The sequence below is a fragment of the Eucalyptus grandis genome, chromosome 5 (genome assembly GCF_016545825.1).
Source record: "Eucalyptus grandis isolate ANBG69807.140 chromosome 5, ASM1654582v1, whole genome shotgun sequence".
Taxonomy (NCBI): Eukaryota; Viridiplantae; Streptophyta; class Magnoliopsida; order Myrtales; family Myrtaceae; genus Eucalyptus; species Eucalyptus grandis.
This window is the reverse complement of record NC_052616.1, coordinates 37,074,092-37,089,164: the sequence shown is the minus strand read 5'-3', so window position 1 is coordinate 37,089,164 and position 15,073 is coordinate 37,074,092. Positions and strand designations below refer to the sequence as shown.

The following is a 15,073-nucleotide window of genomic DNA, read 5'->3' as shown; positions in this document are numbered from 1 at the left end:
AAAAAAGGACTCTTTTGACATTTGGTGAGTAATGTTGTGATTATCTTAGTATTAAAAAGTATTGTTGTCGTCACATGTATTATATGTTACCTGAGTAGTCATGTGTTAAATTACTACTTGGTGAAGAAGAAATCACTTGAAGTTGGGGAAGTAATTTCACGGAAGTGAGCAAAGTTTTTTCTGGTTGGTGAGCCTCCACTTCTTTTTTCAGCCGCGAAGAATCTCGTGTCAATCAGACAAATCCAAGTAACGCGGTGGTGAAATAAGTCCAAGTGTTCGCAACTATTACATATCGTTGTCCATACTTAAGCACCATGTTTTTTCAAAGTTGTACCATTATTAATAGATCTATTTTTTTTTTTTTTTGCTGGAACACTTAATTGTGTGTAATTATATATCTCTTGATTGGGCTTGTGGTAAATTATTATACAGCAAGGACAAAAACTACTTCTTCGAAGGTTGGGATGAAATTTCGAGGAAGACCACCAGAATTGCTTTCATGAGTGAGCCTATGACCTAGATCACGAGAATCTTCCACTCTAGAGTTTTGTCCGTGCAATAATTTTGTCGGCCATAGAGAAGCTTGTGTCAACCAGCAAATTCAAATAACGCGGCGGTACGCAGTCTTTGGTAAAAATGAGTCCACGTGTTTACACCTATCAGATAACATGGTCCATCCTTAAGCACCATCATTTACCAAAGTTCTAAAAAAGTCGTGCATTTCTGTCCTCTAGTATAAGAATAAATCAACCGTGAAGTTTGAATTGTACTCAACCGTGACTTGAACGTGAAATAAGGTGTTTAAGATTGAATCAAAACTGATAATGCCACTTGTCAGTCAATTTTTGGAGTGGAACTCGTCTGATCGTGAAAGAAAAACCCGAAAGCTATAGTTTTGCAGTGCACAAGCATCAAACTTTGGATCATAGCCTCATCGTGTCCGTGATCAATCTTAAGCATAAGAAATTTAAAATCCTTCAATTAGCCACGTCTTGTCTAATTCAATGTACATGAAAACCAAAGCACATGACATAATCACTGTAGCGTGTCCCTCACAGATTCTTCAAAAGAATTATAGTTTTAGGAGTGAAAGTCTGAAAATATCGCCCAAACTCTCGGAGACGGTGGCCACTTTGACCCACATTCTTAAATTGTTTACGAGTTGACATCCATCGTTTTGTCAGGTTGATTGCGAACAAAATACTCAGCCAGACTATAAAGCGATAATCAAATGTTTAAGGCTTGAGGATGTGGTTAAGCACAAGAAAAAGTTAGCATACTCCACATCGCTCTTTCAGTACTACATTCCTTGGTTAAATTCTCATATCATGAGATTTCTTAAAGTAAATACATATATAGTTCTCTTTTAATGTTTCGAAGACTAAAAAGAAGAAGAAGAAGAACATGAGTCCAGCGCATCAAACAAGTATGGATGAATCCATATCAAAGCAGCAAGCAAAAAGGGGCTTGAATCGGATGCCATGTCAAATAAAAGGTCGTATTTGAAGATAGTGTTTGAATGTCGATCCAACATACGCAACTCAAAAAACAAAGACGAATTCAGGCCAATCAGAGCAACATGCATGATCCATTGCGTACGATTCAATTAACAACATTGAATTCAATCATATTGGCGTGCATGAGTCCAATGGTCTTTGCGCTTCTTGTTATACTAACCTTCTTCCTACCCTTAGGACCTTTAAATAATGAGCAATATAGAGGATTGCATCTCGTAAGTAGAGGAGCAGTGGATTGGGCGAGAAGATTTTCTCTTTTTAAATTCGCTTTCAATATAACTTCTGCTAGCTGCACCATTCGTCTTTTTCCCGAATTTTGATTGGGTTTCTATGCAATAGGTTGTAATAATTTTCGGTTTTCGACACAAAATACTATTTATGATGTATGATGTTTGACTAGCTAATTTCGTGACAGGTGCAAACGTGTATGTGTTATTCATGGCTTAAATAAATGCAAAATGACATGCATGGGTCCAAATGTAGCAGAGATAATATGAATTAACACAAATCAATATTTAGGTGTCCGATTCATAGCATAAGTTTCATGATATAACATGGATGAGCCCACATCAGCAATACTATGCAATGCATGTTGCAAATGGTTGAGACAGGGAGTCAGTTTTATCAAAACCTATTTTTCAAATATTTTTACATTATTTTCAAAATGCTTGTAGACACTAGACACCTAACTTTTTAGCATAGATTTCACTCAAATTGACTGAGAATATTACTTCCTTACAAATTTGATTGAAGGATATAATTAGATCATACTTGTTAACGTTTTCCAACAATATCCAATTTGCTTGAAGTTGAATATTGATTCTCAAGATATTGCAACTTTTAACTAAAATTACTTGATCATGATGTGTCAAGAATTTTGTCATTTGACTCGATAGATTAATTTCATTTTTAAATATCGAATCACAAGTTTTCTAAATCCTCAAGAATCACATCAATTGGATTTTTAATGAAGAAAATATCTTAACACTCCACTATAACTGTCTATGATTCTTGGAAATCCAATTTGAGTCACGAGCTTTCTGTGAATGTGAATATCAGGTCAATTGGACGACAGATGAAAACTCTATGCATAGTCATAAGGGCTAGTGGCCCCTCTGCTAGAGGCCAGTCGTCACTTCATTGCACTTGCTCTTTGCTAACAAAAATCTAGGTTTTGCCTACCCTGCACAAGGCACAAGTGGCCTCAACTAGGCGTTCTAGTCTTTTACAAGGGTTCTTCTTAACTAAAAACGTTTACATACAGCCAATTAGATAAATCTTGCCCAAAACAGATCAAAATCGTCCCAAGAACTTGCATGACGCTTACTCTATTTAATAAAAAATATCAAACCCCATATAACTTTTCCACAACGTTTCTGCGTGGAATTTTGAGGCTTTAAATAATTGGCTTAAAAGTACAAATTGGAATTTGAATCAAATTGATTTAGAACTAAGTCTTCGTTTCTATTAAATTATGTTTCAAGATTTAATTCAAGCGAAGAATTTCAAGAAGTCCACTTCCGATATGGAATAGAACGTACTCCAATTATCTAGCGAAGGGGGCACATGTATTTGAGATCTCCAGTTTCTTTAGTCAGAGAATATTTGTTTTTTATTGTTGGAGATATTTATCCAAGCTTGACCAAGAGAGTGGCTTCTGGCAAAAGTGAAAGGCTTTCTTTTTTGCCGTACAAAAGAAAAACGTGTGGGGCCAAGTAAAATTCAGAGAAGGAAACAAAAAGCAAGGGTCTTGGGCTTTTAATTTTTTCTTGCCTGAAGTAGCCGTACGGAGAAAAGAGCCGCCCCGTGACTCCCGTAAAGGACGAGCAGCGAATATCAAAAGGGCACGCTCGGTGACGCCCTATTTGATCGCGCGGAGGAGTTCTAAACACGGTTATGCTATGAGTTTTACACCAAATTGAATTATTTATAAACATTTTGGGGATGGATGGAATCTTAAATGTGGGAAATAGGTTATTTGATGTTAACTTTTCCTATAAACATAGGTATCAACACTCATATTAAGCCAAAATTATTTGGTGTCCTTCATCGTTTTTCATTTATTTTTTTGATGATTTCGCATTGATTTAATTGTAAAGTCTTGGTTAGTTTTTGTGTTAAATTTTACAGTAGTTTCCAGGTACTAGAGTACTGTCTACCTCGCAATAATGTAAAGAACATTTTGTAACCCTTCTAAGTCCTTCTGATTTAATCTATTCACCTTCTATACTCACATCATTCCAAAGCATATTGATGGCGCTCATATTATTTAAGTTGTTCTACTTCGATTGGGTCCGTCCAAGCACCTCAATGATCCTATGTCCCTTGGTTGTTCAAAAAGATCCAAAGGTTCTTCCAAGTCTTGCGCTCTCCATCTAGTATCTTATTCTCTATATGTAAGCTCCGTTCATTTTGTAAAAAAATATGAGGTTTCTAGAAAATATTTTCTAAAAAAGGAGTTAAGAAAAATCTTTTCCTCCATATACACTTTTTCATTTTATTTTTTTTATTTTTTAAATAAAATTTTCATAATTTTTTATGTTTTTTAAAAATATATATTTAATTATTTTTATTTACATCATTGAGTTAGGTCTTTCTATGCTCTATCATGCACGAGTATTTTGTAAAAAAAATGATCCCTTAGTGGCAAGGGTACCATCAAGAGGAAGGTGTTGATTTTGTCGAAACTTTTTTGGTTAAACAAGCAACCATTTGTTCTCTCCGTGGCAATTGTTAAAGGATGGTTTATCCATCAGCTAGATGTTTTCTTCATGGGTCATTAAATGAGACAGTGTTTATGGAACAGCCAAGTTCTACGATGCCTAACATTTGTTTACTCATTATTGGCTTAAAACAAGCTCATGGTTCGTTGATGAGGTTTCTATCTTATTCTCCCCATTGCCTAGAAAATATTTTCCAAAAAGTCATTTTTCAAGAAAATGTAATTATTTTTTGGTATTCTGGTGAAACCTATAAATGAAGTGGAAAATATTTTCTGCTATTCAATAAGAAAAATCTTTTCCTCCATATACACTTTTTTTCATTTTATTTTGTTTTTTTTTAAATAAAATTTTCATAATTTTTTATGTTTTTAAAAAATATATTTAATTATTTTGTTTTAAAAATTGATTATTAAATTATTTTTTCATCTTTCTTTTTCTTTTCTTTGTTTTCCTCCACTTCTTTTGGCCGGTTGCCGGCCACAATGACGGCCAACGACCAACTCATTCTTAGCCCACAAGGTAATCTACTGCGATCGAGGGATGAGGAACATGGCCAAAAATCTGATTCGCTTGCAACGTTATGACCATCCCTCTCATTAGTCATTAGATGAGGTGGGACTTATGTAATATCTTAGAATTAAGACCATCTCCTGCAATCTTGGAGTTGTATCCAATCACGCTATCATGAAATTGAAACTAGCTGCCACAATTTTGGAGTTGTGAATTCTAGTTCATCTTGCATGTCGAGCTGTCCATTGGGCCGATTAAAATGAAGAACTTCGTAGTGGAGCCCTGTTTTGCTCGACAGAAACAAGCTTGGTTTAATTTGGATGCATTTTGCCTAAACATAAATGTGTCTATTGTTTGAATGCAAAATGCAATAAAAGATGCGATAGTAGGTCTAATATCAGCAAATGTTTTTGTTTAAGGATCCAATCGCACCGGTATCAACAAACTTGATTCATAATTTTCTCATGAAATGAATGAAAAGTTTTCAAGCAAATATTTACGTGTCGACACAAGGTTAGAGGTACAAATTTTGAAAAACCAACTCTTTGACATTTGGTGATGAATGTTGTGATTATTTGACTATTAGAAAGTATTGTTGTCATATGTATTACATGTCAGTTGAGTAGTCATGTGTTAAATTATTACTTTGTAAAGATGAAACCACTCGAAGGTTGGGGATACCATTTCAAGATAGCGAACAAAATTTTTCTGATTAGTGAGCCTATTACCAGATCTCAAGAGTCCACCACCCCAAATTGTTTCTCCACTACTTTTGTCGGCCTCAAAGAAGATTGTGTCACTCAAAGAATCGGAATACCTGGTGGTGAAGATAAGTCCATGTGTTCACACCTATTAATATATGTTGGTCCATACTTAAGCACCATGTTTTCCAAAATTCTACTATTGTTAATAGATCTAACATTATTTTTTGCCAGTACACTTGATTGCGTGTGTAATTATATATCTCTTAAGCGGTCATGTGGTAAATTATTATATAGCAAGGAAAAAACTACTTGTCGGTGGTTGGGGATGAAATTTCGAGGAAGCTAGCCAAGTTGTTTTTATCAGTGAGTCCATGACCTAGATCACGAGAATCCACCAACCTAAAGTTGTTTGTCAATTTGTGGAATAATCGAGTCCACTAGGTCCAGTGCTCTTCTATATTGTTCACTACTTTTGTCAGCCACAGAGAAGCTTTTGTCAATCAGACAGCGTGAATGACGGGGTGGTACGCGGTCTTCAATGAAAAAGTCCATGTGTTCACACCTTTAGATGTCTTGGTCCATCCTTAAGTCCCATCATTTACCAAAGCACACAAGCAAGTCGTGCATCTTTGTCCTCTTCGTATAAGAATAAATCAACAACAAGATGAAATGGTGAACAAACTAACTAAAAACTTTTTATCAAATCTAATAGTCATTGATTGTTGAACTCCATCATCCAATGGCTTCTTCGTCGAACCTCAAGAAGAATTACGATGTCTTCCTGAGCTTCAGAGGCATAGATCTGCGCAAGAATTTCGTTGGTCATCTCTACACAGCTTTAGACCAAAAGGGGGTATACACTTTCATTGATAGTGAGGAACTGAGGAAGGGAGACCAAATATCGGCGGCACTTATGAAGGCGATCGAGGAATCACGCATCGCGATAATCATTTTCTCCGAGGATTATGCTTCCTCATCATGGTGTTTGGAAGAGGCAGCAAAAATCATGGAGTGCAAGGAGCAAGGAGACCTCAAAGTCTTTCCGGTGTTTTACAAAGTGGAACCTAGGGAAGTAAGAACACCAAGAGAGAGTTACGATAAAGCTATGGAAAAGCATGAATTCAAGTTTGGGAAAGATTCGGAGAAAGTGAAGAGATGGAAGAAAGCTCTTTTTGATGCTGGTGGCTTGTCTGGGTGGCCTTTGAATGAGGGGTAAGTTGAGTTGAGTTCATATTTTGTGTAAGAAACTAAACTTTTACATGCAAGTATAAAGACTGCTTGTAGAAAAAACATAATAAGAACAAATAAATCAACACACACATGATTGTAACTACAAAATGTTAAAACTTGATCTACCAATGAACAAATGAACAAAATGTGAAGTGGCGTTATTGCATTTGCCGCATTTCTTTGGAATGAGTAGGAAAGTTTGCAACGCCACATATTGGATAATTAGTGTGTACAGGCCAAGTAAGGCAATAACATCGTGCTTCATGTATTTAATAGTTTTCGAATCGAAATCTTAACCACTATTCAAAGTCTTAAATAGCTCTTTTGATTAAAGCATGTAGATAAATCACATAGAACAATCAAAAGGAAAAATAAATAAATTACATGAAACGCTTGGGTGACTAAAAGTTGAACCCTGAACTTGTTTTGATTGATGTAAAGAACACTTGGAATCCTAATTTGACTTAGTGAAAATATGTTTTCTTTTGGCTATGATCACCTGAGAATGAGATGTCATTGTTGGTTGGTGATTGCTCATTAATTGCTAATTCAAATAGCTAAAACGATGCTGAAACTCTTTTTCCATTTTTCTCAGAAACGAGTCAGAGCTTATACAAGAAATTGTGAAGAAGATCTTAACTTACCTAGCCCAAACATCTTTGCATGTTGCTAAGCATCCTGTTGGGATAGATTCCCGAGTGGCTGAGCTGAAATCAATGTTAAACCTTAAGTCTCATGAGGATGTTGTCATGGTGGGATTATGGGGACAAGGAGGCATTGGGAAGACAACTTTATCAAAAGCTCTTTACAATGCTATTTTTAGACAATTTGATGGTTCATGTTTCCTAGCAAATGTTCGAGAAGCTTCAAAAAATTCAAAGGATTTAGTTCTATTGCAAGAAAAATTACTATATGAGATTTTATCATTGCAACAAAAATTAGAATTGCCCAGTGTCGATAGAGGTATTATTCTAATTCAACGTCGACTTCGTCACAAAAAAGTTCTCCTCATTCTTGATGATGTGGATGACTTGCGCCAGTTAGAAGCTTTAGCAGGAGGACGCAATTGGTTTGGTAATGGAAGTAGGATCATTGTTACTACAAGAGATAAACATTTGCTAACTTGTTATGGAATTGATCAAGATCATGTGTATGAAGTTAAACCACTGAGTTACAATGAAGCTCGTGAGCTGCTTAGCAATCATGCTTTTCTGACACTCCAAGAATTAGAAATCAGGACAAATTTGGTGTATAGTGTTCTGAATTGTGCTGGAGGGCTTCCTTTAGCACTTGAGGTTCTCGGTTCCTGCTTACGTGGTAAAAGAGAAGATGTATGGGAAAGTACACTGAAGAAAATTTCTAGGATTCCCAACAATACCATTAATGGTGTTCTCAAAATAAGTTACGATGGACTAGAGGAAAATGAAAAAGAGATTTTTCTCGACATTGCCTGCTTTTTTAAGGGGGAGGATAGTGACTACATAATGAAAGTCCTCGATAGTTGCGATCTTGAGACAACCGCAGGATTCGATATACTTATTGAGAGGTCCTTGATAAGCATTGACTATGGAAGACTACAAATGCATGACTTGATTCAATCAATGGGTATGGATATTGTGAGACAAGAATGTCGCAATGATCCTGGGAGACGCAGCAGACTATGGTTGTATGATGATGTTGTCGATGTTCTTTCACATGATATGGTAAGACTTGCAAATATGCTCAAAATACTACTCCTTATTTTTCACTCTAATTACTAAAAATGCATAATGTAAAAGCCTTGTATGTACAGGGAGATTGTGCTGTAGAAGCCATTGTGTTGGAGCCACCTAAGCTGAAAGAGCTACCTGAGCTGGAGCTGAAAGAGCTACCTGAGCTGGAGCTGAAAGAGCTAAGTATCCATCCTAATGCTTTTCCAAAAATGAGAAAGTTGAGATTGCTCATCCTACGCAATGTTCATATTTCTTTCCATGGCCCTATATGTCTTCCTAATGAGCTAAGATGGATGGAATTTGCTGGAAGTGGTCCTTGGATTCCAAAATTTCCTTCTGGTCAAAAGAAATTAGTAAGTATTGATATGAGGAAAGGCAGTATCACAGAAGTCGTAAAACACTTTAAGGTGAGCATTTATCTACATAGACTGTTTTATTATCCTACTTCATTTGGATGGGCATATGCATGTTAGATGTACTATTATTCATACGGAAATGGTGTTCCACTGTTTTAGAAGCCACTTCTCTATTTTCTTTCAGAATGACGTTAACTACTTGCATTGGAAATAATGTGCAGCAAACTGGCATCTGAAAAACTGAGGGAAACAACTATACTAGAAATATCCAATGGAAACATTATGCTAATAAAATACACAATACAAAGAAATTTTATTATAATATGCAGAAAGAGCAGATTTGAAATTTTTTTATGAAGGTCATTGGATCATGAGTAAATTCAAATTTTAATATATTGAAATATGTGAGAGATAAAATAAAATAACCAATTTCATGTAGTTGTCCATGGGTATTATATTTGTAAAATAAGCAATTGAGGCTCATGGATGGAAGGAATAAAAAAGAGGTTGAAATCCCTCACAATTAGAAGGCTTTTATTACGTTATGTACAAGGACAAATACACATCCACACACATACATACACACATATATATATATATGTACAGACACATACACACATATATATGTATGTAGATGAATGTCAAATACTTTCTAAACCTAATGTCTCTAATTTGATGTAGTTTTATTTCAAAATCAAATCTGCCTAGGGAAGAAATTCAAAATGCAAATATGCTAGTATAAGCTATTTCACCTAATTCTAACTATGTCACTAGTTTACATATAACAATTTCATATACAAAAAGAATTGTTTAATGATCAAATAAAAGGAAACAAAAACATGATGAACCAACCCATTGTCATATATACAAAAGAAAATACACCCAAGGAATAGCTGGCTGAATGGTCAAGCATTTGATTTAGATGTGGTTGGTCGGATACCTTAATCACAATATGTCGCATTCAAAATAACCTTAGAGGCCACGTAGTCTCCAAGTTATGGAGGCTTATTCAATGTATGTTGTAAAGGGCGGGATTTGTCCTGCACCGTGCTGTAAAAAAATGTATCATTAATTGCTCAAATCAGTTATGAAGGAGCAGCATTTCTAAGTGCATGTAATTAAATATCTATTAGACATCTTGCTAGTAATGCGTGTACAAATAATTCGATATAAGTGATCCCGTAGGGGCATGCCACCAGGAATTGTCACCAATTATAAGGTGATATAAATTATAACTAATTCATTCAAAAACTTTTGGCAATCCTTAATTCAATATTTGTTCTCCCCAATTATATGGTGATATAAATTATCTCCATCAACTATATAGTAATAGGAGTTGTCTTTGATCATATCGGAGTAATTTAGAAATTTAAATTAACTAGCCCTTAATTTTTTTCCATGTTTGTTAACGCGCAATTCTTTAATACGGAATGTAATTATCTTAAATAAAAAAAAAAGAATTGTCATATTTAATGTATCGAAACATCATATGGTATGATTTTGTTATTTGCTAGAATTATTTTTTGTTTGATATATAGTATTTCTTTGTTTGTAAAACCAACGTTTAATTTTCTAGTAATCACGATATATCTTTATCGGTCAAGTATGGAGTATCATGTTATATCTAACTGTTTTGATGATTGTCTAGAATAATTTATTTGAAATCTTTTTAATTTTGTGTATTATATATAATATAACTCTTTAAAATAATATCTAAAAATAAAATGATAAGAGTTGTCTCTTATTCGCTAATGTGATCATAAAAACTAAATTGCTAGGTAGAACTCACTTGTGAGTGTGCCATATGACTTAATCTCACCTAATTTTTACTGTATATACATAAAAATTTGTATTTACTAGTAAAGTTTCAAAAGGGTTTAGTAATTTCTCAATACTATATATATGATAACTTTGAATGAAAAGTTATTAATAGGTTAAGAAATTTACTTAGAACCCTATATAGTAGGTTTCAAGTTGCCTGATCTAACGATGCTCCTTACCTCCTTTATCATGAAGAGAATTGTGGCCTAAGGATGAAAATCATTAAAAGTGGCAACGGCATTATTCAAACACCCTTCTTTCCCTTTTAGAATGTTTATGGTAGTTGGTTTTGTTGTTTTTGCAGGACTTCCAACAATTGAGGTACATTAAATTATGTGATTGCGAGTCGCTCATTAGTACACCCAACATCTCATGTACTCCAAATCTCGAAGAATTGAAACTCAGGAATTGCAAAAACTTGGTAGAAGCCCACGAGTCAATTGCATATCATGACAAGCTCCAGGTCTTGCATTTTAAATGGTGCCCTGAACTTTGTGTTTTTCCGAATGTGCTCAAGTCAAAAAATCTTCGAGATCTCAAACTTTCCAATTGCCCAAAATTGGAAAGATTCCCCGATATTCTAGATGAACTTAGAGGCCTGAAAAAACTTTCCATACGACATACCTCTTTAAAAGAACTTCCTACATCAATAAAAAATCTTGTCTCTCTAGAGAAAATACATTTAGACATGGGCAAAAACCCTATAAGTCGTCCATCTAACAATTACAAGTTACAAAAACTTCAATGGTTCAAATCTTTTCTCTGCCAAATCATGTTTCCAAACCTTTGGAATTCAGCTGATCCATGCATGAAGATCGGACTTCCAAATTCAAATGTGTCAGACCTTTTAAATTGTAATCTATCCCAAGTAGAGTTTCTTGAGGATCTTTCTTGTTTCCCCTTGTTGAAAATCTTAATTCTGTCGGGGAACAATATTACTAGCCTTTCTACATCCATCAAGCGTGATTGTTTGTCCACATCGTCAATTAGTAAGGTGAGCATTTATCTACATAGACCTTTTTATTATCTGCTTCATTTGTATGGGCGTTTGTGTACTGTATGCACCAGTATCCCTAAGGAAATGGTGTTCATCTGTTTTAGAAACCACTACTCTATTTTCTTGTAGAATGTCGTTAACTACTTGTGTTGGAAATAACGTGCAGCATAATTGGCATTGAAAAATTAAGTGAAACATCTTTATTTGAAATCCGCAATGAAAACATTTTGCGGGAAAAATACATGATACAAACAAATTCTATTATTATATGCAGAAAGAAAAAATTTGAATTTTCTTATGAAGGCCATTGAATCATGATTAAATTCAATTTTTAATATATTAAAATATGTGAGGGATAAAATAAAATAACCGATTTCGTGCATTTGCCCATGGGTATTATATTTGTAAAATGAGCAACTGAAGATCATGGATGGAAGGAATGAAAAAAGGGTTAAATTCCCTCACAAGAAGAAGGTTTTTATTATATATATATAAGGAAAAAATACTTTCTAAACCTAATATCTCAAACTATTGATGTAGTTTTATTTCAAAATCAAATCTACCTAGGGAAGAAATTCAAAATGTAAATATGCTAGTATAAACTATTTCGCCTAATTCTAACTATGTCACTAGTTTACATATAAACATTTTTATATACAAAAAAGAATTGTATAATGGTCAGATAAAAGGAAACAAAAACATGATGAATTAACCTGTTGACATATATACAAAAGTAAAAACGCCCAAGGAATAGCTTGTTAAGTGGTCAAGCATTTAATTTAAATGTGGTTGGTCAGATATATTTACCACAATATCTCACTTTCAAAATAACCTTAGAGACCACGTAGTCTCCAAGTCATGGAGGCTTTCCAATGTATGTTGTAAAGGGCAGCATTTGTCCTGCACCGTGTTGTAAAAAGATACACCATTATTTGCTCAAATCAGTTCTGAAGGAGTAGCATTTCTAAGTACCCGTAATTAAATATTTATTAAACATCTTGCTAGTAATGCATGTACAACTAATTCGATATAAGTGATCCCGTAGGGGCATGCCACCAGGAATTGTCACCAATTATAAGGTGATATAAATTATAACTAATTCATTCAAAAAATTTTGGCAATCCTTAATAATTCAATATTTGTTCTCACCAATTATAAGGTGATATAAATGATCTCCATCAACTATAAAGTAACAGGAATTGTCTTTGACAATATCGGAGTAATTTAGAAATTTAAACTAACTAGCCCTTAATTTTTTTTCCATGTTTGGTAACATGCAATTCTTAAATACGAAATGTAATTATCTGAAATATATATATGAAAAGAATCATGTCATATTTACTGCATCAAACATTAAATGGTACGATGTTATTACTTGCTAGGATTAGTTTTTGTTTGATATATAGCATCCCATTGTTTGTAAAACCAACGAGTGATTTTCTAATAATCATGATATATCTTTTACTGGTCTATCATGTTATGCCTAACTGTTTTGATGATTGTCTAAAAATTTATTTGTGATTTCTTTTTAATATTGTGTATTTTGTATATATTATATAACTATTTAAAATAATATCTAAAAATGAAATGATAAGGGTTATCTCTTATTCGCTAATGTGATCATAAAAACTAAATTGTTAGGTAAAACTCGCTCGTGAATGTGAGCTTTACTGTAGACACATAAAAATTTGTATTTACCGGTAAAGTTTCTAAGGGTTTAGTAATTTCTCAATACTATATATATATATATAGTAACGTTGAATGAAAAGTTATTAGTAGGTTTAGAAATTTACTTAGAACCCTAAGTAGTAGGTTCCAAGTTGCCTAATCTAACGATGATTCTTGGTTCCATCCACATGAAGAGAATTGTGGCCCAAGGATGAAAATTCTTAGAAGTGGCAACGGCATTATAAGGATACCCTATTTTCCCTTTCAAAATGTTTATGGTAGTTGGTTTTGTTGTTTTTGCAGGACTTCAAGCAATTGACGTACGTTGAATTGAGTGGGCTGCAACTCGCTGGTTATTATGCCCAACCTCTCATGTGCTCCAAATCTCAAAAAATTGAAACTCAGGAATTGCAAAAACTTGGTAGAAGCCCACGAGTCGATTGCAAATCATGACAAGCTCCAAGTCTTGCATTTTGAATGGTGCCCTGAACTTCATGTTTTTCCAAATGTGCTCAAGTCAAAAAATCTTCAAGATCTCAACTTTTTTGTTTGCTCAAAATTTGGAAAATTTCCCGATATTCCACATGAACTCGGATGCCTGAAAAAACTTTCCATACTACATACTGCTATTAAAGAACTTCCTAGATCAATAGAAAATCTTGTCTCTCTAGAGGCAATGAGATTAGATATTTGCAAAACCTCAGCAAGCATTCCATCTAACATTTACAAGTTACAAAACTTGAACTTCAAATCTGCTTTTGGCCCAATCAAGTTTCCAAACCTCATGAAGAATCAATAATCCGTGCATGAAGATGGACTTTCAAATTTAAAGTATTCTTAAGTTCTCAATTGTAATCTGTCCAAAGTAGAGTTTCTTGAGGATCTTTCCTGTTTTCCCTTCTTGAGATGCTTATGTTTGGAAGAAAACAATATTACTAGCCTTCCTACATCCATCAGTAAGCGTGATCGTTTGTCTGTATTGTCAATTAGTTATTGCCGTCAATTACAAGAGATTCCCAAGCTTTCGCCATTTTTAAATTTACTGCTTGCGGATGGGTGCGAATCTCTGCAAACGAATGGACATTTGACTTCAATTGATCGGTGGGTCCATCGAGCATTGACCGTGGTTGATACTGCATCACTTGCCAAGGTTTGATTCTCTCTCTCATACACATAGGTATCAAGGTGTGGAGAATATGTTCAAAACAATGGGTGCTTTTATATTGCAATAGCTGAAAATGCAAAATCAGAAGGTTTGAGAAAACCAAACAAATATAAAGTGATCCTACACTAATATTTATGTAATGAAGGTGGCTAGCATAGTTTTTATGGGAATGATTTTTATCACATGAGACTTCTATCTTAATGCAAACCCGCTGGGATCAATGGATCCCTCCTCATTTATGGAACTCTTTATTCACTAGGATTACTTACTAAACTCAAATTGAATTCTTCTATGGTGCTTTCTAACGGTCTATTTTTGTAACACTTTCTGACAGTCTATTTTTATAACAGTCTTTCTCTTGCAAATTTTGTCTTCCTGGAATGGAGATGTTAGAGTGGTTGCCATCTATTAAAGGGGATTCGTTATCTTTCATGGCTTCAGAGAACTTATATGACAAGTTTCTTGGATTGGTTTTCTATTTTGCTGGTTATAATGTGCCATGGGTGTGCCCCTCCACTCAAATTGAAGCATATTTTAATGGCGAAATGCGGGGTTCACTTTTAAATAGAGCCATTGGTTCCCCATCCAGGTGGCATCTCATAAACTATATTGCACCATCTGACTTATGGGGAGCATTCCATTTTGGTCAAATTGATGGGAGTTATGCACA

At 34.4% G+C, this 15,073-nt stretch overlaps 2 protein-coding genes across 2 annotated transcripts; both read left to right on the top strand.

Moving 5' to 3' along the window:
• Positions 1–5,953: 5,953 nt before the first annotated feature.
• LOC104446699 (TMV resistance protein N) lies at positions 5,954–8,505 on the top strand. The gene is made up of 2 exons (XM_039311855.1): positions 5,954–6,666; positions 7,280–8,505. Exons 1-2 carry the CDS (start codon positions 6,194–6,196, stop codon positions 8,442–8,444), a joined length of 1,638 nt encoding a protein of 545 aa, XP_039167789.1. The 5' UTR covers positions 5,954–6,193; the 3' UTR covers positions 8,445–8,505.
• Positions 8,447–13,691, top strand: LOC104447003 (probable disease resistance protein RPP1). The gene is made up of 3 exons (XM_039313662.1): positions 8,447–8,803; positions 10,878–11,567; positions 13,542–13,691. The coding sequence occupies exons 1-3, from the start codon at positions 8,447–8,449 to the stop codon at positions 13,689–13,691; spliced, it is 1,197 nt and encodes a 398-aa protein (XP_039169596.1).
• The last annotated feature ends 1,382 nt before the right edge of the window (positions 13,692–15,073 follow it).